Here is a 25,466-nt window from a genome sequence, read left to right as displayed (position 1 = left end):
TCAAGCAGAGAGTATAAAGTCTGAAGAGGAGGGAGATATCTTGAAGGAAGCAACATAGAAATTATTTCAAATTTATTCATATAGGCTTTTGTGCTTCCAATGTAATGAAAGAGTCTGATTGAGGGTTTTTTTTTTTTTCTTTTACATTATTAGATAATGCAAGCCTTATTTGAACATATGCTTAATACTAATTTGCACAGTTGTTAGTCTGTACATTTACATATATGATGTAAAATATTTTTCAGAGAGGAAATAGTGTATTTTTCACCTGTTAGGAAACTATTAGTCTGAAATCACTGGGAATCCTATGTGCAATATCTGAGCTTGATATGCCAAAATCCTTCTCAAACCTCACACAAGTAGTTGTATCAAAACAGGAAACTTGTGCATTGCTGCAATTTACATGCCTAATTCCTAAAAAGTCTTTATTGTTTTTATAAACATGTAGAAAAAGTAGAGACAAGTGCAGCAAACAGTTGCAGCACATGGCTTACGTGGTTGTTTACCATAGGCATAGTGAAAACAGTATCGATGAAGGTGATGATTTTTTTCTTGAGCTATAATAGAGTACAGGCTAAACAAACTGACAAAAGTGAAATGTCCTTCAGGTGAAAGATAAATTGGGCACAACTCTAATGTATTAGTCACAAGGTTACAGACATACAGATACACACTGGGTCATATTCTCAAAAATAGTCTCCCATTGATTTTCAGTGAAGTTTTAAATCGACTTGGAAAATGTAATTTGGGTACCAAATCCAAATTAAGATCTAAAATAGGATTCTGGAAGATTATTAAATTCACAGTAGAGAACCCTAACACAGTGGCCACCAACATATGAAAACTCGTTAGGCATGTCTTTTTTTTTTTTTCCAGCTGCCCATTCTTCTGGCACGTCTAGTTTACAAGCATGACCAGCTGAGCAGCTGAGAGAGTAGGAAAGGGGAAATCTGTACAGAGTGGTACATCTGTACAGATGTGGCAGTGTCACATCAGAGCATGAACACATGTCCGTTCCTATAAGTATGTAAGAAAGATATTAAATTCATCACTATATATTAGTACATGGATTTAAAAGAAAAGAGCCTGTTTATGAAATGAGATGGATGACAGAACTGGCAATTGCTAATGCATATAACATATATGCATATGCATATAACAAATGCATATAACTCTTTAGACTTTTGCACAATACCAAATGAAGTAATAGTAGACTTGTAATTTCATGAAGTTACAGAACCCCTTGGGAAGCATGAGCAGTAAAACAACTTGGAAAGGAGACAATATGAGAAGTTGACAGCCTGTCTAAACGTTCAGTTGACTAGATGACATGTTGCTACTTAAATGTCTGGTGTTTTGTTTAATTAGGATCAAGTGTATTTGGCATGATAAAAAGATTGTTAATCTCAAAGACATAAGGTATCTTCCAAGGCTACAAGAGCAAAAATAGGAAGAACATTTTGGTAGTTATTAAATGGCTATAGAAGTTTTTAAAATTTAGAACTTTGTATGTAGGAAACATAGATTAACAGTGGAATGAATTTTAATAGGCATTGCTCCTTTGCAACTAGCGCATACTTGCCTCAGTCAAAAATCCAAGCAAATATTATTTGCTGAGATTTATATTGCATACAAACGTTTAAGGAGAAAATGAAAGTATTATTCAGGGATTTGTTGAAAAAGGATGCTAATTAATGACAGAGGTGGGTTCATATAGTTAAAAAAAAAAAGTGATTCTTTAACAAACATGAACTATTCTGGCCCTTTTTAAAAGTGGTTATTGTCTGTCAAATAGGAAACAATTTCTCTGAGGTCATGACCATGTTTTCCTTCCCCTGTGGCCAAGTATATTTTTAATGAACTGTGCTAATATGAATGTCAGGTAAATTTTCAGAACAGTGCTTGGAGAGTGCTCACAGAGTACTCATTAGCAGTGACAGGCGTTACTTGAATTCTTGGACTGATACTTATAAATTTTGGATTTATGACAAACTGCCAGTCTTTCACTTCATGTAGAAACAGGAAACATCTCAAGGTACGAAAAATATACTATTTTGGAATAGAAAAAAGGTCACAAAAGTATTTATAATACAATGGTAAACCAAACTCCTGCATTTATAGGGTTTCAGTTATCATAAGCCATATATTTTGATATAAGGATGTTTTACACTTCCTGTGCTTTGTTCAAATAGCCACTTATTTGCTGGAGTATAGATAATACCATTTTAGCAGGCTTCTCCTTTTCCCTTTTTTTGTGTGTGTGTGTGTGTCTCTTTTTTACTCATCACTTTTTCAAACTTTCCCTCTCCTGCAAATTCGTATATATGCTTCATGTATTATCAGTTCTCAGTAAGTCCTCTGGGTGGTAGTTTAGGGAACCCAGTTCCCAGTAAAATAGCATGAGAAGTACGGACAAATTGTGGAGTGTTATTTTTAGATATGTTGCTTCTTTTACACATCTTTTGTCACATTTATCAATGAATTTCTTGGTATGATTTGAATCCCTGGAGGATTTATAGGAGCAAAACATTTCCTATCCTCAATTCTCAAGTCTTAAAAAAAATAAAATAAAATAAAAAAAAAAAAGAGGGGGCCTAAACTGCCATATTAAATTTAGATTTAACTTAAATATTGTGTTTTTTCGCAGCATTTGGGCATAGATCTTTATAGCTTCTGTTCTGAAGAACTTCCAATTTAATTTCTGAACAACTTCCCATCACCTCTCCTGCATTCAGGAACACATCTTTCCCAGTTCTTCCAAAAACCCAGAGCTTGATGAAATAAGAATAACAGCAACACATGAAGATAATATCTAGTTAGATGAAGTAAGAACAACAATTGTGTCATTTCTTAATTTATCTGACTCTGTTTTAGTACAGAATCTATTTCCTGGAAAAGTACAAAATGCTCTTGAAAGTAATGCCATGTGACAGAACGTACTCCAGAACATAATGTCCTTTGTTTACTCTCCTCTCACTACTCTTATCTTCTGTCACTGCTGCTATTTTTTGATCCATCTACAGTTTCAGTTTTTGCCAAAGTCCTTCTGTGACAGAGTTAAGTTTCTAGTAAAACTTAAGGTGCATATTCCATATCTCGTCTGGGGAGTCACATCTTCTTTTCCATTTATTTTTTACTTGTTTTAGAGGTCTTTTTTTGGTTCTTGTTTTCTTGTCATTTTTAATATTAAAGATTCTCAATTATTTCTATTCTTCCTTCATAATCTCTTCCTCCAGCTTTCCTGCACAAGCAATTGGCAATGATTGTCACAGGGGATCAAACCTCACCTAAAACATTATCAGGTTTCAGTGACAGCAAAGTGCCCATAAGCCATTTTTCTTTTGTGCGTCTGTGTGCATAGTGGAAACAAAGCCTCAGTCTAATATCAGTTGTATATTACTTCAGTTTAATATTCATAGAATTTCTTTTGTACTTCGGCTCTGTGTGCACGTCTGTGTTTGCTTAAAGCAGTGTTACACGTGAGGAAAACCCCAGTGAAAAAGAAAGGACATTTGATACTACATAATGGAGTTTGAAAGAGACTGGGTCCTCCTTCTATTTGTAATAATGGAAAATGACAATCAAACATAAAGGAACAATCTTTTATGTTCCTGGTTTTCTTCTGCTCTGTAATTTCTGATACTATCCTAAAGTCGAGGTGCTAGGTGTGCTGCATATTATTCAAAATACAGAACGATGTAGTTGCCACTTTCCCAGAAAGTGTGAGAATGCACAACCAAAGGATAAGATAAATGGTAACATTAGCTCATCAATCAAGGAAGTGGTAAAAAACAATTTTAACATGGGCATATATGTTTTTAATAAAATATATGTTATTTCTGAATGCTTCTCATTGGTCTGATTATGTCTTACAGATATCAGAGCAAAATTATACCTTGAAGAGCCATTAGGTATAGAGCTGAAATGGTTATGAATCAGTTTAAGAAAAGTGTCCGATTAATGAGCATGGAAGAAAGTGTATATAGATGCTTATGAGAAAAAAAAGAGAATAAGTTAATATTGAATTTTGACATTTCTGAAGGATTATCTCTCTTGGTATGGGAGATGAGCAGATGGATGTGGTGGGGAAGATTTTTAAAATATCTTTAATCTTGGTTCAAGAAGTTTAAACTTGATAGCATGAAGACAGAGAAAATGGTAGAGGGACTTGTAGATACACACTAATATCATCAATGGTGGCAGTGTTTGGGTTAGTGATTTTGATTTTTTACGTTTGTTCACAAGTGTGGTATGTTTCTTGAAAAGGACATGGTTGGGGGAACAACTTGGACTGGTAGGTAACAGAGTGCAATTCAGTAATTCAGGGAGGGGAGCCTCTGAAGACTGCGGCATATTGCCGGCACAGCATGGGAAGGAGAGAGCTTAGGGAGAGGTTTCTGAGAAGCCTAGTTTAAGGTGTTGGGAAGAAAAACTTCACAGGGGAGACTGCAAAGTTTGCTGCAACTCAGGAAGTTAAGGAATTCCTGAAGCCAGAAAAAGAAACATTGTCTTTTCCACAAACCCACAGTGAAAGTGGATTTGTGTATGCAATTTTTTGGCCAGTTTAGTTACTTTCTGTCATATACTGATTCTTCTGCTTGTTTTAGTATTGTGCTTTTTGACTGTATTATCTGTATCTGCAGAGTTATACAAACTCAAGAGACTGAACATAGGCAAAGTGTCTTGCTTAGATTCAGCTGGAGTGTACTCTGAGGAAATTACTACTTGTCCCTGAAATGGGAACTTCAGGGCTATATAAAACGTCCAAGCGGCTGTGCATGCATGCCATTTCCCTACTGGAAGATATTAAAACCATAAAATGATGTTATTTACCCTGTAATACTTGCCCTGTTGTACAAAAGACAGCATAATGCCTTTTGCATGCATAAAGAAATTTACTTTGATAACTGGAACATTAAAGTGAGAAAAGGAGTTACTAGCTCTTTTGATACATTAACTGGACAAAAAAAAAGGAGAAGAGCTTGTATTTATTCCCTCTCAGGCCATATTTTATACTAAGAAAATTGTCAGGAAGCCAACATAAACGTGATGTATCTCCGTGGGCAAATTCTCATAGAAATAAAGAAACAAAATGCCTTCCTATGTTAACTGATGAGTAAATAATATTGCCTCTGGTTGGAATGCTCTTGTAAAAATACTGTGCTTTTAATTGTGGATGTTTAGTACCTAGTCTTAAAGCTTTTATTTCTTTGTTCCCCTATAGCTTCTATTGCATCAACTTGTAACGATCCTGGGACACCGCAGAATGGCACCAGATACGGAGACAGCAGAGAGCCTGGGGACACCACTACCTTTCAGTGTGACCCTGGCTATCAGCTTCAAGGACAGGCTAAAATTACATGTGTGCAACTGAATAACCGATTCTTTTGGCAACCTGATCCACCTACATGCATAGGTAATGAGAAGAAATGTTAGTCTGTGCTTAAGAATAACACGAAACATATTTCTAGTTAAACTAATGGGCATATGATGCTAAAGTTGGAGTAATGCTCTCTTCGAAACTCAGTTACTTAGCACTTAGGTTACTGACAGTCTCATTCTCAAGAATAATACTGTTTTTGAATGTTATTTTCCCACTCTATCTTTTAAACTTTATGACAGTTTGAAATTCACAAAGTCTATCATAAATAATTAAGTGGAAGAGGTGATTTGGATCAAAATATTTTATCTTATTGGATAGGATGTGTGACAAATGAAATATTTTACAATGGTGTTCCTTGTAGTAATTTAATTACATAAATTGATTATTAATTCTGAAATTTTTCTGAGTTCTCTTATATGTTAAATACCCACCCTATGCAATCCCTATAAAACCACAGAGATTTTTTTTTTTCTTTTTTGGTCTGAAATGGAATACTTGTTGGAAAGGATAGATTCAGAGGAGGAGGTCTAACTGAAAATGCTGTTGAAAGAAATGGGATATTTTGTTCATTTGCATAACACTAGAGGTGGGAGAAATCTTATCTTCTTTCTTCAAAATAAGTTTTGATTTTTTGGTACTGTAAGTCCTGTATGGCATGAAGATTTCTGTAGGTTTTAGTCAGGAGGCTAATAGTTACAGGCCTAGAAGTCTTGCTGAAATATATAGCTCTTTTAAAGTTAGAGTTACCACATCTTTCAAAAATTATCTGCTATGTATAGTGATTTTTTAGATTTTTATCATTATGTTGCATGTTGATTTTAATTAAATGAAGACCATATTTAATGATACTTGAAGACCAGATACAATCTGCTTTAATATTAATAGAAGAGCATACTGCTTTTCCTTTCTGAAGGCCCTTTTGGAGAGGCACTTTCCAAAGTAGCAAACCCCCAAACAGTTAGAGTCCTTCTGTTTGCTCTAAAGTGTTTCTAGACTTCTCAAATATAATGGGATGACTCAGGATAATGCAGGAGAGTGTCTCTAACTCAGTATCAGGTAGCAGAATTGCAGCAGGCGGGAGTAACTATGACTCTCTTAGTTACTAACTGGGCTCGAATCGGCTGTGTCACCTCCTCGTGGTCCCGCCGGATACCCCTACCGGGGGAACCCCGTGCACAGCTGTCCCAGCAATGATTGTGGCGACTTTTTAGTTGCCCTCACCCTGTCGAAGACTCCTTTCGAGCTCCGGCAGTAAAGGGGGGGCCAATTGGCAGTCAAACCCGCATCTCAGGCCCCCCTCAACGCCATTGCCCAATGGCGATTATAATAATTCGGTCGTGGTGGCGGTCCTGACGACCGTCACCGACGTGACTCTGGCCTGCCCGGGGAACAGGTCAACCACAACTTACCGGACGTGACACGGCTTGCCGACTGCATGAGCGGGGTCCAGCTTTGCTTGCCTTACCCCGTCGGCTACGCGAGCGCTTGACGGCCAGGGGAGACCTATCCAGTGGTTCCCTCCTGAGCCAGCGTCTGCGCTCTCCCAGGCGTTGTTTTAGGGCATGGGCCCTGTGAGGTCCTCTGGCCTCGCGTGAGGTAGCAGGACCAAGTGGTGGCAGCCTACCGCCTGACCTAGCTCGGTAGATCAGGCTTGCCGATATAAACCTTTAGTTCACTAAAGTCCGAGTAAAATTCTTCACATAGACGGTGAGTCTGCTCAGTCTTCCGGAACCGCTGGACCTCTGTCTATGCTTTACCCTGGCTGTGAGCTGGAGGGACGTTGGTGGCGATTGGCACATCTGTGGGGCATAAGACCGGGCAGCCTAATGTACCATCGGCTGTACCAAGCCCCTAAATCCGGCACTTCCATCTAGACGCAGATGTGGCCTTCGTTCTCCAGATGACCATCACTGGCTGTGACGTGGGCGGACGGGCCGCCTCCCAAATCTAACCCGGAAAAGGAGCCCCATCGTGGGGTTCGATAAATAGCAGAACTGCAGCAGCATATAATTTGCAATTTCTTTTGAATGTCTTATTTGCAATATATGAATGAGAGTATGAAAATGGTTCCTAAGCATATTGAGATTGTTCCCAAATTAAAAATATTTAAATAAAAATCAAGATTAAAGACATACAGTGCCTAAAGATCTAGAAGTTCTATGCCCTTCCTGTCAACTCCAATTTCCATCACTCACTTCAAAAGAAAAAGATGAGTACCTGCAGTTACAATGATGTACATATATTTATTCTTCCATATACTCAAGGTGACTTTGAAGGGGAAAGTGGTTTAAAGTAATCTTTATTGTAGACATGCCAATATTAGAAACCTCAACAGTTCTGTAAATCCATTATATGCTGTTTTAAAAATTACCGTGAATCCCTTATTTTAGTGTGCTGAAGATCAGTTTGATTTAATAATTGCACCTATTGGTTCTTTGAACATTGTCAGACATCCATTCGTGATTCTTTAATGCTTTTGGCTGCATTTATACTTTATAACTTTCCTGAGAATGGGATCATGGTTATCTCAGGCTGAATCATCAGAACATACTGAGAATATGTGAATGATTTCCTGGAATAATTTATTTATGACTAACACCAAAATAAAATCAAATCAAAATACCATACCAAAAATACAAAGACAGAAAAACAACCCCCCCCAAAAGATGAAAAAATAGACCAAACAGAAATAAATAATATAGTTTGGGTTTTTTTCATTAAATATCACAAGGACAGTGTCTGCGTTAACATTTTCATTCGGACCAGGAGTGCGCTTTCAAAGTAAGTTTTCCTGATCATGCTTTGGTTCACAGTGTGGAGTTGTCTTGGAGATTTTGAATTAAATTAAACTGCAAGATATATTTTATGAGTGCACCTGATGTACTGTGACCACAAGTGGCCATTCAGACCATTAGACCACACTAGAAATGGTCTGATATAACCCTGATATAACCCTAACAATACACATTTTGAAATGTGTAATGTGGATCCCAAATCCTTAGTATCTACTATTTTGCTCTCCAGATCCATTCCTATCACTCGATATGACCTGGTGATGTAGATACAGCCTGTGTTGACTGTTGTTCTTTTTACTTTTACTTCTATGTCATCATCACCTTTGGAAGTTGGATAACTTACCTCCTTAAGGGTGATATTTAATTTACAATAACTAAATGAGTATATTTATTGGAAAGCCTCTGAATCTTTGATATTGGTAATACCTTTATTAAGTGAATCAATCTATTTTGTGTTACTCCTGTGGTCAAAAGAAATTCCGTCATAAATCGTACGATTGAGCTTTCCTGGTTGTTAAGGTAAAGTACTTTCCAGGGCATGAGAAATACCTTAGTTCAGTAGCGATGAGATTAAGTCCCAGCAAGAGCAAACAGGACTTCCTCCTTAACTTGATATTTTTATTATTTTAGGGAAAATGAAGCTGATTTTTCTGGAAAATATGAAAAAAAGTTTATTAATTAGAAGTGAGAAGGCTAGGCACTAATTTAAAAAAAATGCAGAAGTCAATTTACTCCTATTTTAACAACTAGCATATGCTTGTGAATTTAACATGTGACTATATCCCTCTTTCTTTTTGCATTGTGACAGCTGCATGTGGAGGAAACCTGACAGGCCCGGCGGGAGTTATTTTATCACCTAACTATCCACAACCCTACCCTCCTGGGAAAGAATGTGACTGGAGAATAAGAGTAAACCCTGATTTTGTCATTGCCTTGTTATTCAAAAGGTACCGTTTCTAGATGAATGCATCTGTTAACAGGATTTTAAATGTCACATCTAAAAATGGCATAATTTATCATATTCCCTAACTAAGTTTTGGAGCATATATCTACTATTTGCTTTACCATTGCTTCAAAATAATGTAAAAGAAAATAACATATGGAAGTTTTTGATACCAAATACGTACTTGAACAATAAAACTGTCTGACACTAACAAGATAGAAAGGGATAAAAATAATGTTATTTGTTAGAAATGCTCAATTTACACTGTGGTACCTCAGATTAGAGACTTGAAATGTATTGTAAACTCATTCTAAAAACAGTTTTAAACATTTTTAGTAATACAGGCTAAATACATTTTACTTAGAGTGCATGGATCAGGCAAAAAAAAAAAATATATATATATATATAAAAAGTTATATTTTGCTCTATTTAGTCAAGAACTAAAAGAGCTAAAAGTTGTCTAGATAATATTACCTCTAATTATTTTAAATTGTTTTTATTTACTCCACATACCAACATCAACTTATATTTGTTGCAAATATTTTTAATACAAACATAAGTTCAGGCATTAAACACCATATTTATGTGTGTAGTTTATCATTTTTTTTGAATTAGGCTACAATGATCTTGGCTGTTATATCTATGGATGCAAATGTAATTTTATTTCTTGTTTTGGTTCCATGATCTTTTCTGTCGTAACTATCTTTTTAAAGTTAGGAATGATAACATTACTGCAGACTTCCGTGTAGTGGGGATCAACTCTACATGTTTTAGAAACAGATAGTGGCATGTTCAGAATTTTCTTGTGTAAAATTTATATCGTTTTGGGGGGGAAGAAACGGTCTGCTTTGTTGGCTAACTTGCAGTATCTTTTCTAATGAAATGTTGACATACAAGATATGAAAGAATGAAAGCCTAAGGGACTAGCAAATTTTGTAATCAGGAATGTGATGATTCTGTTTTTCAGTTATTTGATCAAATAGCAATAAGGGATGACTATAGCTGTCCGCTATCTACACTCTTGAAAATGTATAGAGCAGGTAGGGTAAGCAGGTATGGTAAGCAGCGTATTACTGTGCCCTTCATGAACGATCAATTCAAATATTCCATTTTAAGGAAGATGAAAGAACCTTAGGGTTACATAATGTACAGGTTTCTTTGTGAATCCTATTTTAGAGACTACAAATACTAGCAACACAGTGGAATCTGCAGTTATAATTTGCAGCTATACTTCCAATACATTTTATAAATCGTCAGAGTCCAGCATTGCACAGTGGACTTCCTGTCTTTCCTAATTATGATATTCTCTGCTAAAGTTCTTAAGTTCTCCAGACAGAAATCTTCCTTAGAAATACGAAAGAAACGGTTATGCCATAGCTACCCAGTTTTTTGAACTGCCTTCACAAAACTGTTTGATGTTGCAGAATATTATTGGAAACTCATCCATCTTCTGACTCATTCTGATATAGGGCCTTTAAAACTGCAGTTTGAGAGTTAATCTTATGAATATTTTTAGAAAGCTGTAAAGAAAAAATGAAAATTGGAATACAAATTAATAAGGAAGGGAAAAACAACACTTATCTGTACATATATGATTATCAAACAGACAAAAATGGAAGTTTTGAATACATTTTCTGCCTCTTTTATTTTTTCAATATACAGAACAGAGTAAAACAGATTCATATTTAATGAACGAGTTGGTGTGCAAGTACATTCTGATGACTCCATAAAAGAGAAAATAAGCATGATATAGTCCAATTTTACAAATACATTTTGTATTAGAACACAAATAACTTAATGCACTATCACAAAAACCCCTCTAATAAATATATCTGAAATGTCAATGTTAAAATAATTGCCTGTCATCCTTTCAATACCTTTCTTTTCGGCATCTACAAAATCTACTTTCTTAACACACCATTTTCTGTTCATTTCATCTTACACTTCTGATTCTCAGGCAGTATGCTACATCCAAGTCCTGTATTATTCTCAGGGAAGGCTTTGAGATGAGGATGTGCGATGAGAAGAAAGAGATGTAGTATATTTTGTCAAATATGTGTTGGCTACAGAAAGATTGAAAACCAGTGTCCTACCATTTCCTTTTTCTTGTTTTGGTCTATAAACTATTTATTTCTTTCAATTCTTCTGACTCTTGACTATCTATCTTAGCTAGAGGTTCAAAACATATTTTTCTGACTCCTCTTCCCTTTTGAAAATAGGGAATAAAATATTCTTTATTCACTTTCGTCTTTATCAGACCATTAACATTTGTCATTACTTCAAGAAGTGTGTGCTTTTGATTTCTCAGATGAGATAAAGATATGTCCCTTTGTCCTAAGTGATTTGAAAAAGTTTGTATCTGACAGCATTAGCTGATAAAATAATAAATGTAATAGAAGAAAAAACAGAAAGCTAACCACAACACTTGTAACAAAGCCAAATTTTTATTTATGATTTCCTTTCACAAAGATAATCAGAAAGAAAAGAAAACCAGTTTTTTGACCCAGTCATTGACTACTTACTGTTTAGTTTCACATTTTTCATATTTTTCTGTGTTCCTAGTATATCCTATTCAGCCATCCCTTTATAAGTTTATCATATAAATACCTGTACATTTTTATCTTTATATCAGAGCTCATCTCTATTAAAGCCCCTAAATAACCTTCCATTCATATTTTCTTCATTGTTGCTTTGTATATATATATATTTATATATACGTAATAAAATATAACTTAGCATGGATGATTTAGTAAGGACAATAATAATTTCCTATAATTTATCCTAATTTTGTGGTATAATTTGGGTATGAACAAAGGCAAGTTCTAGGGTAGAGGCCTGTCTGCATTAAAGCATTATTTTGTTTCTAAGAAGTGGTAAATTCATGTTTACAATGGGTGGAATTAATCTCCAGGTTAGCCAACTAAAAGCTAGACTTCTAATCTAAGCTAGCTGTCTGGATCCTTCCTGTGTTTAGTGGTAAGGGGCAGCCTTCTGCAGGAGGTGATTCGTTCCATCTTAAGAAAGGTGTTTGAGATGTGTAGGAGGGTGTGCTTCTTTCCCATTGACTATAGACAGAGCCTGTCTGATGGCCTGATGGTAGATATCAATCTTTTAGAAAGTCAAACGTATTCAAATCAATGGTGAAGAGAATTCCATTGAAAGTTAGTAAATTTTCACTGTCAATTGTATTTAAGGAAGTTTTTTATTTCTGGAAAAGATCATGTATTAGATAGAAGACTGGCAACCACAATCACAGTAGTGTTTCCTTCATGAAAGAAATCTGAAGACTTGATTCTCTTTTTCCTTCCTTTTCAGTTTCAACATGGAACCCAGTTATGATTTTCTACATATTTATGAAGGGGAAGATTCTAACAGTCCTCTAATTGGCAGTTTTCAAGGCTCACAGGCTCCTGAAAGAATAGAGAGCAGTGGTAACAGCCTGTTTCTGGCCTTTCGCAGTGATGCTTCTGTTGGAATGTCAGGATTTGCCATTGACTATAAAGGTACTATTCCCACTGTAGTTAACAGAAAAAGTATAAAAGAAAAGAAATGTAATTCAGGATTTACTGAGATTAAAATCTGTATACTTCTAGACATACTAATACTGAACTGCCAAATACCTCTTTGCATCAGCATAGATTTTAAAAACTTTTTACAAAATGGCATTCAGAAAGACATTGAAGACTAATGGAATTATCTCAGCCATTTAGAATATATGACTGCTGCTTCCTTGCTGATACATGTCAATACATTTTCCTCTGCACTTTGTTGGCAAGCAACACACTGAACGGCATACACATTTTTGAATAACTATACTACAGGACAATCTTTGCATTTTGTTTGGTACCTGTTGCTATCAATCAGAGAATGGATTAGGCTGACTTTTCATTAAGACGCACACATGTGCATGCATATTCACACTTCCAAAGCTGCTTTCTTCTCTGTTTTCAGATGCTGTCTCTGGCATTATTGTCATCTCTACTCAGATTTTTTTAAGCTATTTTGCACCAGCAGACCAGACCTGCCTTAGCTTTTTATTCCTGACAATGGAAGTAAAACACTGTAATGTACATGACAAAAAAAGAAAGAAGAAGCAAATCTAAGGAATATAGAAATAACATACTAGTGAATAGGAGAGAGGTTAAAAAGAAATATTAAAACAATTTTATATTTTATCTGTAACTTTCATCTAGTTTCATGCATTTTTCTACACGTTGGCAAAGCCTTCCTTTCCCAAGTAAGCCTTATACTGTCATAGACAAAATCTTAGTCTCTTCATTCCTACCTAAACTTGAAATAAAATATAAACACAACTGGAAAACAGTTAGTTCTAGGAAACAAAACTGTGTTGGCTTCAGGGAGAGAAAATGGGAAGCTGAGCAAGAGCAGATAAGGAGATAAAGATGTCCTCTAGAAATGTGCATATGCAACTGTTGTACTTTTTAGCTGTGTGTGTATTTTGTGATCTCAGTATAGTCTGATAGATGTACAGGTAAATGCAACTATAGTTTCAATGAATAGATTTGAAATAGATTGGAGTTTTTTAATAAAAAACTTTTACCTCTCTTAATGAATTTTATTCATATTAGGTGCATCTTTCCCTCCTAAACAATCTAAATATTTAGCACAGTATTACTTACAGAAGTGGTATTACACAATATTTTCATATAGTTTGAAATGACTGAGTTGTGTTAAAGCCTTTTCTTAAGAAACAGTATAGCACAGTTATCCACAGGATAGCAATACTAGTATTTTTTCATTTATTGAATTATAAAGAATTTTCTACCCATAAATACCTTCTATCTGAAAATCATCTCAGTCATAATTTTGATATAAAGTCATTTCTAATGTACCTTCTTTATCTCCTCCCTTTTCTTTGTATTTTGACTTCCCAGAGATAATAAATGAAATCCTTACATTTGTTAGAGCCAATGTCAACACTCACTTTACTAAGAGATTTCTTGTCTATTAGCTCATGCCAGAAAATAATTATTGTACTGCTTTTTTTAGCCTTTAAAATCACGCTAATTTTAGATCCTCTTATATATGAAATATAAAGGAACCATACATTTTTATTTTGTAGCTTATTCTATAGTATGGCAGCTCTCTAACCAGCAATTATTGAACACTGAGGATGATACTTGGGTTAAAAAACGTAATAGTGTCAAGTTGTGCGTTCTGGAAATGACAGTATTTCTTTTAAACTGCTAGACTTCACTGAAGTCATTCAGCTTTAGAAGTTAAACAAAGAAGAGGTAGGAGGAAAATACTGTAGCTTAGATCTTCTCCGTATAATTTCTTATGCAAGCATCCATGATCTTGTTGTAAACATAGAGAAAAAAGAAGAATATTTTAATAATCTAGTGAAAAATGTAAACTGACTGGAAAAAACAATGCAAATTGGGTTTTTTTTGTTTTTTGTTTTGTTTTTACTTAAAATGTATATAGATTTACTTCCTTTTATTTTAACAGAAAAGCCACGGGAGGCTTGTTTTGACCCTGGAAACATTATGAATGGGACTAGAATTGGAACAGACTTTAAGCTTGGTTCAACTGTTACCTACCAGTGTGACTCTGGATATAAGATTATTGATCCTTCAACTATAACATGTGTAATTGGTGCTGATGGAAAGCCAGCATGGAACAGAGCACTGCCATCTTGTAATGGTATGTATTGTTATGTTACAATTTCTTTTGTCTCTCCAGTGGATTCACAGTGTTTCTAAGTCCCGGAGGCTATTTATACTACTTCAGCACATATAGCTTATTTAAAAAAAAATCAGAGGTTAAAAAAAAAAAAGTTATTATGCTTTTAATCGTTGGCCATAGTTTAGTCATTAATTTCTTAGTTTAACTATTTAAAAAAATCTTTAAATTCTGAAGTTACCCCGTATAGTCATACATGTAATAATGATCACAAAGCAATATCTGAGGTTCCATAGTTCTCCCGTTATATCAATTTTAGTGGAAGACTCTGTGATCTGTATAGGAATGCATGAAAAATAAACTAAGAAAACATCATTGATCACTTTCAGTAATTATTACTGAACTACTTTTCTATTGTTTTCATTTATTCTCTTTGTTTATTGTATCCATTTATCATTTCTTAGACTGTAACTTCTTTAAAGTAGGGGCTATCCTTTCACCACAAAGGGCCTTCAGTATATGACTGAGAACCCAAAGAGACAGTTATTACTACTACTAACAGTACTATTATATATTTAGAATAATAGGAATTTATCTGTGCTCCCAGACAGTCTTAGATGTATTGTTTTCAGATATTATCTTGCTAGTTGCAAACTGTATTTAAAAAGAATGTAGCTACTTAGACTATATATATATATTATTAATTAAATAGTGTGTGGAGCAAGGAGTGGGAACTGGAAATTGATTACACTGTTAGACTTAAGTTGCTAGACAGTTTGCTAGCATACTTTTGATTCAGGCCATCTAAAACTCTCTAAAACTACTTAGGCACAGTGAAGGAGCAAGCATGGGACAGCGACCTTTCCTAGAAGGCAACTTGCATATGTTTCTGAGGATGAGGATACTAGTACTAGTACTGGTACTTGATGCGGCCAGTTGTGCTATTTGGTCTCAAGGCCACAGAACAGCCTCTTGTACTCTTTAGTTCTTGTACTGTTCAGTGTAACCATAGCCTAAGACTGTGTCTGTGCTGCTAAATAAAAAAGGAAATAGGAAGCTCATATAGTGGGTTGCTGCTTATTCATACTGCTCAATTGTTACTACACTCCATGACTTCAGCTGTGAAGACACCTCTCTATTAGACTTTGGTGCAACTCTCACATTAATTCAGGCACTTTGAACTGGAGTCTCTACCCTGATGTGCACACACAAACACACAAAATAAGAATACTGTTTTAAGACCACAGGAACATCAAGTGGAGCCCAGAGGAGAAGCAGTACTGCATGCTGTTGAGCATGGGTATGACCCTGACCTTGTTTTATTTAGTGGTTTAGATGTAGCCTCAGGATGTGCTTGGATTGCTAAATGGGAAAGGTCTGAGAAGCAATCCCTGGCCATACACAGACTACTACAGCAGAAGGCCAGCTCCTTCTGCTTAATTAATACTGCCTAGCACTTGGCACTCTATTCATCTGGACCTATCAGGTCCATGACCCTAACATATTTTTTTATTTATGTAGAGGGGTGAGGGCTCATATCAAAGTATCTAATGTGACAGCTGTGTTTTAGTTCATTAGAATATACACTAAAGTCTATAGTACGAACCTGAGATTATATATTATGTGCTTTAGGACATGGTATGATAAAATGCAGAGATATTTGAGAGTACAAGACTGCTATTATGTACAGCAGAGACAGCGAAACCTAATGCAGGTTCATCCATAATGCCCTTCCAGCGTGGGTCTGGAGTGAACTATTCTCAGAATTAACAATAATTTCTTATTGAGATTTTAGAAGCTAGGCCTAAATATAATATAAACAAAATTGTAACACCAGTGAATAGAGAGCGTTTCCTGCTATGAAATCTTGTTGATGTGAGTGGAACTGATCACTGTGGTGAAAAGTACAGTTAGCAGTTTGTGTCTGGCAAGTCAGTTCTTATGTTGTTTATTTATATGCTCACACTACATAAGTAAATAAAAAGGAGTGAGGAATCTATATTATAGACTTAAGCCATAATTGTAATTTCTTTTTTTTTTTTTTCCCCATGCTAGAGTGCTGGAAACAGCTTGTGATTTGTTTTCCTTTGAGATACAATCTAATTCTGAATGACATCTCTGAAATTGTAAATGTCAACTGTTTTTGACAAGTAAGGATTATTGTGGAGTTATAACATGCTGGAATAATAATAATGCTGAAATAAAAGCATTATAAAATGATTTGATAGATGCTAGAATAGCTTTTATTTGTTGATTAACCTCATACTATTTAAATCTAGAATCAATGGTTACCTATTGCTTGTACTTCAGAAATATATACCTCAGTAAGGTAGGCAGATGAAACATTCTTGTGCATTATAATGACATATCAGTTTCTCATAAAACTCAGAAGAATACAGTAAATTTGGATCTAGTTCTGAAGGAAAATGTTTTTCCTGACAAAAATATCTGGTCTGCAGAAAGTTAGGAATCTGGCTTCTGATGTAGATATAAATACAAACACGTATGTGTGTGTGTGTTTATGTATATATGTGTGTGTGTGTGTGTGTGTGTACACATATATGCATATATGTATGCAAATATATATGTGTGCATATATATATGTATATATGCATATATCTATGTATGAATCTGCATATATCTATGTATGGATCATCTAAATTCGTCTCTTAAGAAGTGGGTAGAATATCTACAGTAAAATGTCAATTTGAAGAAGGACATGGAGGGAATAGAACCTCTCCATAAGGCGAACCAGTAATTTATCAATGGAGTAGAACACCGAACATAACACAGCAGCACGCACTGTTTATTTTCCTGGTCTTTCAGATGAGAGCAACAGATGAACAGCTAATCAGAATTCCCTACAAGAATGTAATTTACTCTAGACAGATACTTTTATGTTTAGGCATTCGAATCTCACCCCTAGCATGTGACTAGTTAATATATGTGGCCATCACAATTAGGAGACTTCATCTCAGATGGAATTGTGCCCAAGATGTCCCTTAGATTCTACCTAGTCCACATTCTTTGTCGGAGGCAATAGCTGCTGTGGCCTCTTGTAGATGTATTCCTTAATTAACCTGCCAAACTTCAAGCGAGCACATTAGTTTGGTTTGAGCAGGAGCTTGAACTAGATCACCTCTAGAGCTCCTTTCCAAACTCCGTCACTGTATGATTCTGTGACTGCATGTGTGTATGTATTTGTCTGTCTTTTTTGTTTGCAAGTCTTAAATAAATATGGTATGTCATAGAGCTGTACTGCTCCTGTTGCCTGATTATACTCATGATATCTTCCTCCGTTATGCTACTTGTGAATCATTTGAAACCTGTAAAGAAGGAGATCATTTACAGCTTGATTAGTAGATTAGTTTAAGTTTTGCTGTCTATGAATTTGTTTAGGGCTGTCTGTGCGTATGTACAACCAGCAGACCTAGCTAGTTAAAGTTTCTGACCTCCAGGGAATAATTTGTGTATATCACAGATTGCATCTTGAGGAACTTATGCTTAAGCAATCTGATAGTCTTCTGCAATGAGATGACTCACATGGTGGATAAAGAAGGAGCAGTGGATGTTGTTTATCTCAGTCTCTGTAAGGCTTTTGACACTGTCACCCATAACATCCTCATAGACAAGCTAATGAAGTAGTTATCTATGAACTAGAAAAGTGGACAGTGAGGTGGATGGAAAACTGGCTGAACTGCTGGGCTCAGAGGATTGTAATGAGTGGCACAAAGTCCAGCCAGAGGCCAGTCGCTAGTGGAGTAGCACAAGGGTCGACACTAGATCCAATACTGTTTAACCTCTTTATTAATAATTTCGACAATGGGAAGGAATGCATCCTCAGTAAGTTTGCAGATGACACAAAACTGGGCGGAGCGGTTGATACACAGATGGTTGCACTGCCATGCAGAGGGACCTCAACACTCTGGAGAAATGGGCCATGCAACCTCATGAAGTTCAACAAAGGGAAGTGCCATGTCCTTCCCCTGAGGAGGAATAACCCCATGCACTGGTACAGGCTGGGGGCTGACCAGCTGGAGAATAGCTTTGCAGAGAGGGACCTGGGGGTCCTGGTGGACACCGAGTTGACCATGAGTCAGCAACATTTCCTTGCAAAAAGTCTAATGCTATCCTGGTTGCATTAGGAAGAGCACTGCCAGCAGGTCAAGTGGTGATCCTTGCCCTTTACTGAGTACAGATGAGGAGTATTGTGTCCAATTCTGGGCTCCCCAGTACAAAGAAGACAAGGACTTACTGGAGCAAGTCCAGCAGAAGTCCACCAAGATGATGAAGGGGCAGAAGCATCTCTCAGACGAGGAGATGGTGAGAGAGCTGAGACTGTTTAACCTGGAGAAGATCTTGTCAAGGTTTAAAAATATCTGATGTGGGTGTGTAAAGAAAGCAGAGCAAGACTCTTCTCAGGGGTACCCAGTGGCAGGATAAGAAGCAATGGGCACACATTAAAACACAGGAAATTCCATCTGAAGATAAGAAAAATAGGTAAAAACTTTTTTCCTGTGAGGTTGGTTGAACATTGGAAGAGGGTGCCCAGAGAGGTTGTGAAGTCTCCATCCTTGTAGACAGACAAAATCCAACTGGATATGGTCCTGGTGACCCTGCTTTGAGCAGGAAAGCTGAACCAAATGCTCTCCAGAGGTCCCTTCCAACCTCAACTTTGCTGTGATTTTGTGACCTCAGCACTACACTCTAGGTAGCGTATCTTCTGGATGCCTCTTTACATATATTTTAGTATGTCTCCAGTCCTGCCTCTGGCTCCATCTCCTGCTGTTCCTAATTAGACCCCTGGATGGCCCCTGGACCTAGATTATCCTAGTGGACCTTGTTACCAGCACCCTACTCTGCTCACCTAGCTCAGGTGTTGCGGTACTAAGACCTGTCAGTGAGGGCACTGCCTGCGCTTTGGTCGCCATTGGCTCCCAGCTCATTCACCCTCATGAAGCTGCCCCACTTCTGCTCATTGACAACAGGTTGGCTTTAAATTCATATTTGAAATTTCATTTCTAGAAGTTTAACTTATGTATACAGGCAACAATTAATACTACAAATCAGAGTCTTCTCTTAGCTGCTTATATGAATTATTCAAAAATCCAGTATAATGATAGAAGTTTAATCTATCAGTTGGCTGAATAGGATTATGTACTTGAGTTGAAACTCAAATATCACCAGGAATCAATTCATGTCATCAATTTATTTTTTTTTTTCCTTCTTGCTTTGAGGATACCTATGCTTAAGCCACAAAAACTGTCTTACAATTACAGAATAAAATTCTCAGCTCACAAGCAATTTCACTAGAATGAAAAGTAGGCTTAAATTAAAACTCATGCTTAATTTAAAAACAAATTCAAAAGTCAAAGTTGTGAAACTGTTGCATTTTCTAAAATTTGTTTTCCTGTCTTTAAATATATTTTTGCTAATATTTCTCTGGGATATCTACTCTGTAAAGAAAGTCTGTGAATCCTTTGGCTTCTACAAAAGAGGGGAAAAAAGTTCACACGAAGGCTTTACAACAGAAGACTTAGATGCTTTACAGTTTATTGGTTTGGTGATCAGGCATTCAAACATATCCTAAATAGATCTCTCAATTTAGACTATACAATGCACTTTTATTTTTTAATGAGCAAAATCTACATTTTTAGAGAAAAAAAAGATTTTTAGAATAGCAATTTCTGTTTTTTAGACAGCCATTGTTGTTTAAAATAGCTATCACAAGCATCTTATTATCTCATTAATTATTTCCTTGGAATAAGAATAATAATCACTGGGGTAGAAAATTGAAGAGCAGTCTTGGAGCTATGGCTAACTAACTTATCTTCTATCCATTGCTTCAACATTGTGTTGTATAACTGTAGAACAGTTTTAACAAATAAAAAGAAAATTGTATTTATTTTCAATAAAGAGTTGTGAATTAATTATTTTGAAAGGTGATCTGTAAAATTTAAAATTTTTGATTATCTGTATGTTATGATACTCAAAATGAACTCAATATGAGATACTGGTGTCTATTTCGTCAAAATATAGACACTATTTTAGGAGCTCTGTTTGTCTGTTCAAGGCTTCTATTTCTGGATTTAAAAAAACAGAGGATTCAAGTGAACTTTACCTCAATATTTTAATTTCGTAATATTTTATAAAGTCCTATAAGAATAGATATTATTTCTTATAAGATTTTTTTAAAGAAATAAAATGTTACTTTGCTTTAAAAAAGAGAAAATATTAAGATCAAAGACCTAGCCAAAAAATAAGAGAGAGTAGCAGTTTGCAAGTTAAACAATGAGTCATTTTTCTTTCTTCTGCACTGTAATTTAGTATTTTTATTACCATTTTATAGTAGCTTCTTAAGACCAGAAGACAACATTGTTCTGTAAGTTTACCTTCATACAATATTGTAGCAAATTTTCAAAACCCCAAGTTACTGAATTAAATGCCCCATCTCCCCAAAATTTACATCCTTATTCCTCTTTTATTTTCTTTTTTTTTCTTTTTTTTTTTTTTGCCTTTAGGTAGAAAACTGAATGTAGTAGAAAGTTAAAAAATAGGGACATTGTAAAATATTGCTTTTATGCTGCCTGTGGTTATGCGACTATTTTTAATTAACTGGAATGAAAACAGTAATGTAGTTTGTCATGATTGAATATTATATATGGATTTTGCTAATGGAGACACTTCTTCCCTGTATGATTTCCTCAATGTGCTATGGTAAAGAAAGATAGATAAACAAAACTTTGTTTTTCATGTCACGCTTTTGATATTTCCAGTATCCCAAATGTGGACTAACATGTTATTAGAGAATGTATTTGACTATAGGGGTAATTGATTTTGTTTGGCTGAGTAAGATGAAGTTTTTAATGATGTGTGTTTTTTTTTTTTTTTCCAATGCACATTATTGCTTCGCCTAAATAGTAGTATCTCTTGTGTTACGAAGATTTTGTCCTTTTCTAACATAGATGCCATTCAGATTGATCTGCTTTCTCCTTATTTGGCAGGCATATTGCTTTGCTTTTTTATCTTTATCTCTATCTATGCCTGTGGAAAAAGTGTACTGTCAGTTCTGGCTGTTTCATTTTGAAAACCCTGACCCACCATGTTCTATCATTTCCATACTTTATCATAGTGTGTGCAGTTTCAACATAACTGCTAGTTACCTGATTTGGTTAACCTGTTACAAATTAAGCCACTGGAGGAAGATACCCTATCATTGCTGCTCAAATACATGCTTGGTATGGTTTAGAATATTTCTGGCCTAAGATCCACCTCCAGTCCCCCCCAAAAAGGGGGGGGGGGAAGCGGAAAAGAAGAAGTACAAGAACAGTGGCCCACATGGTTGCAATGTTAAAATAAATGTTTCTCAGGATATCCCTTTGCTTTTATGAAATGAAATGAGTAAGCTGAGTACATATGCTTTAAAAGGGTTCACTGATGCCAAAAATGGTATTTGTTTGCTAAAGAAAATGCCTATCATGTTGAAGGGTACTTTTGAGCATTAGATGCAAAAAAGTTTATATAAAATATGAATTGATTTTTAAGGGGCCACATTTGAAATATAAAAATTGCTGCATCTGTTCATCTGTTGTATGGAATATTCACAGACAGAAATAATGTTGGTTTACTTTGCTCCTTTTAGTAGAAAGTATTTGATTAGATTATGCAATGATCTTTCCCTTCCTTACAAACAAAAGTAATACAGCCATTGCAGTTTTATATCCTTTAACTAAATAAATGTTTTTATGGATTTCATTGTTGGCTTCTTGGGTAAAATAACACTGCACAGAAATCTTTTTACTGTTGTAGAATATCAAACTCACAGTAGCGTTTGATGAAGGTGTTTATCAAAAAATGATCTCTAGATTCCATATAGGTAAAGTAAAATGTTATTGAGAAGATACATTGGAATTCTTATAAATAAGACATTTTAATGAAGCTTTGGACAAAAAGTCAAATCTTTGTCATTATCTGTTGAAAGTTGAGAGAGGTGATTGAAATGCACTATTGGATAGGCGATAGGAGATATTTTAGCTTAAAAATGGCCACTTTTAATGTTTACTATTTGTTCATAAGCACATATCCTTTGCATCTACTCCCTGCTTTGACTATTCCTATCATTTAGACAAAGAGTTTCTGTGATATGTTTGCTTTCATTCGTAAGTGGTAAATCCAGCATTATCTTAGGACACTACATTTATTTCACATACAGGTAAGGAATATACCATGCATGCATAGTTCATCCTTCCTTATAATAGAGGCAGAACTGCTGCTTACGTAATAGCTGAGTAGCAGTAAGTTGGGACTGCACTGTCTTTGAATACCCCTTCTAACTTCCAAAGCTTTAAATAATTTCTGCTTACTTTTACAGATACAAATAACAAAAGGGTTTTATATATATATATCTACATTTGGATTTGATAAACATATAGGAAGTTACAAAAGCAAGGCAATTTAAGCATATGTTCACCAAGCAAAATCTATGATTTTCTGTGCAGGCATTCTGAAACCCAAGATAACTGCATTGTGTCATCTATTTATGCGCTAGTAATCACTAATGTATTTTTCCTGAGTTTATATATATATATATATACACACATATATAGATATATGTACACACGCGCGCGCGTATATATATATACATATCTATTTATATTTATATGTGTACCTTGAAAACAGTACCTAAATCCTATATTCACAGTTTCTTTCAACTAAATAATTTATACCCCAGTGCTATACAAATACCTGTTGTCAAGTAAAACTCTTAACATATTCTAATTTTAAAGCAACTTTAATAAAAATGTTTTCCTGAGAAAGACTGTTAGATCTGTCACTGTAGGAAAAGCAAACAAAAGCCAAAGCTCTAAATTGTCACCTTATATTCTTTAGTTTTTCATCTTCAAGCTGAAGTAATACAGACAAGAGTGACGGTAAGAAAATATAACATATTTATTTCTGTCTTATTTCCAGCTCCATGTGGAGGGCAGTATACTGGATCAGAGGGAGTGGTTTTATCACCAGGTTATCCTCATAATTACACTGCTGGACAGACTTGTCAATATTCAATAACTGTACCTAAAGAATTTGGTAAGGATTTATTTTTCTGATTTGTCAATCATTAATCATTGTTCTAGTCTTAAAAAGTTTTTCACATGCAACAGTGACCTTAGATTTTCAATATATTGCAACTTACTTATCAAAATAAATATATTCTTGACATGGGAATTGATTCTAAGGTTTTCACCTTTTCCATCTCCCTACGGTAATCAACAGACTCCAGCTAAGCACTACCCAAGCATATCCTGAATACTTTGACTGTGATTCATCATCACAGGATAATCATTCATTCAAGCTTCCTGCACAGTAAAATCAAAAAACAAGCATCAAGTGTTCTCTCATATTTTAAATGTTTGTTCTTTATGTTTAACAAAGACAAAATGACTTTTAAGAGAAGGTCATAATTAACAAATAAAGTGGAGGGCAAGGAGGAAAAAAAGGAGCAATTTTACATAAAATTTCCAGAAAAAAATTATAAAAAAATTGTAAAACATCCGATTCTTTCAATATGTCAGAATATTTCGATAACATCTCTAACACATGTGCAATCGCACATACAGCCTGGTCTTCTGCAAAACAGGTTCCCATAATACAAGTCTAGATAAATAGGAATATGATTGATGGTCTGCTACTTTACTATGCACATGGGTGCACAGCAGCTTACTATATTTGGTACTTGCTTTGTGACACAAAACCAGTAAGGTCTCAGCAATTTTGTCACTGAGGAATTTGGAAATCTGCTAACAGAAGCAGTTACAAAATTACAGGTTGAGAGTTTGGGAAGAGTTTATTACACCAGGTAGTAATAATCAATAATGTCATTCTAAAACTGAACTCTTGACACCATGCTTTTTTCATTTAAGCAAGTGCTCAGTCAAAAAAAAAACAAAAAAAAAAGCAGTATTGACTACCAAGCCAGTACTTATTTTCCTTGATTCATCCTATATGCTATTTTCACATCTTTTTCCCCAATTGTCACCTATTCCTCCTGTAATTCTATTAAAATCGTAACTATCTGATTATATATAGTTTTTTTAAAAAGTACTGAATAATCTGTTTTATTTCTTCTAGATTCCAGTTGGTCAACAGTGTCATTTACAGTATACGTCGGGTATAATGTTTTATGTCCCTCTTCAATTAGAGTGATAGGACTGAAGTAACTGTCCGTTGCAAAGCGTGATCTCACTTGCTGCTACTGGGGATTGAACCAGGCCATAGCAGCTAGAGGACAGAATAAAACAGAGGAAATGTTGCATTTACTGCATTCTGAGAACTGGGTATTAGCGAGGGAGCAAGCCAAATCTAAAGAAGTGTTATCCTCTACCTCCATGCATTATACTAACCTTAAAGTATTGTGTCTGTTAGGGTCCTAAGACTGTTTGTTTCAGTTGTCCTCAAATGGAAAAGGGAGGGGTTAATGCAAATTATCAGCATCCTGACATCTTCTCAGGGAGAAATGAGATGCTGCTGATGAGATTTCTTCCCTTTCTTGCCATGAGGTGCTTGATGTTGATGGTTTCTGATTCAGTCTTGAGGATCTGCTTGGGTTTAGTCTGCTTATGTTGTCTTTCTTTCCACTGATTCCCAATTATTCACTTTTGCTGTTTCTTTGTAATCTCTAGAACTGTTTTCACCTAAACAA

At 35.4% G+C, this 25,466-nt stretch overlaps 1 protein-coding gene across 2 annotated transcripts in view; it reads left to right on the top strand.

Moving 5' to 3' along the window:
• Window positions 1-25,466, top strand: part of CSMD1 (CUB and Sushi multiple domains 1) — a 1,260,625-nt gene that overhangs the window by 1,021,768 nt on the left and 213,391 nt on the right. For both annotated transcript variants that reach the window (XM_068937332.1, XM_068937331.1), the window contains exons 27-31: window positions 5,225-5,416; window positions 8,987-9,125; window positions 12,437-12,624; window positions 14,594-14,788; window positions 23,738-23,854. In XM_068937332.1, coding sequence (XP_068793433.1) covers window positions 5,225-5,416; window positions 8,987-9,125; window positions 12,437-12,624; window positions 14,594-14,788; window positions 23,738-23,854 — 831 coding nt within the window. The remainder of the gene's footprint in view (window positions 1-5,224; window positions 5,417-8,986; window positions 9,126-12,436; window positions 12,625-14,593; window positions 14,789-23,737; window positions 23,855-25,466) is intronic.

Source organism: Struthio camelus, chromosome 3 (assembly GCF_040807025.1).
Source record: "Struthio camelus isolate bStrCam1 chromosome 3, bStrCam1.hap1, whole genome shotgun sequence".
Lineage (NCBI taxonomy): Eukaryota > Metazoa > Chordata > Aves > Struthioniformes > Struthionidae > Struthio > Struthio camelus.
The sequence above is the reverse complement of the archived record's forward strand: the minus strand, read 5'-3'. Positions and strand labels throughout refer to the sequence as shown.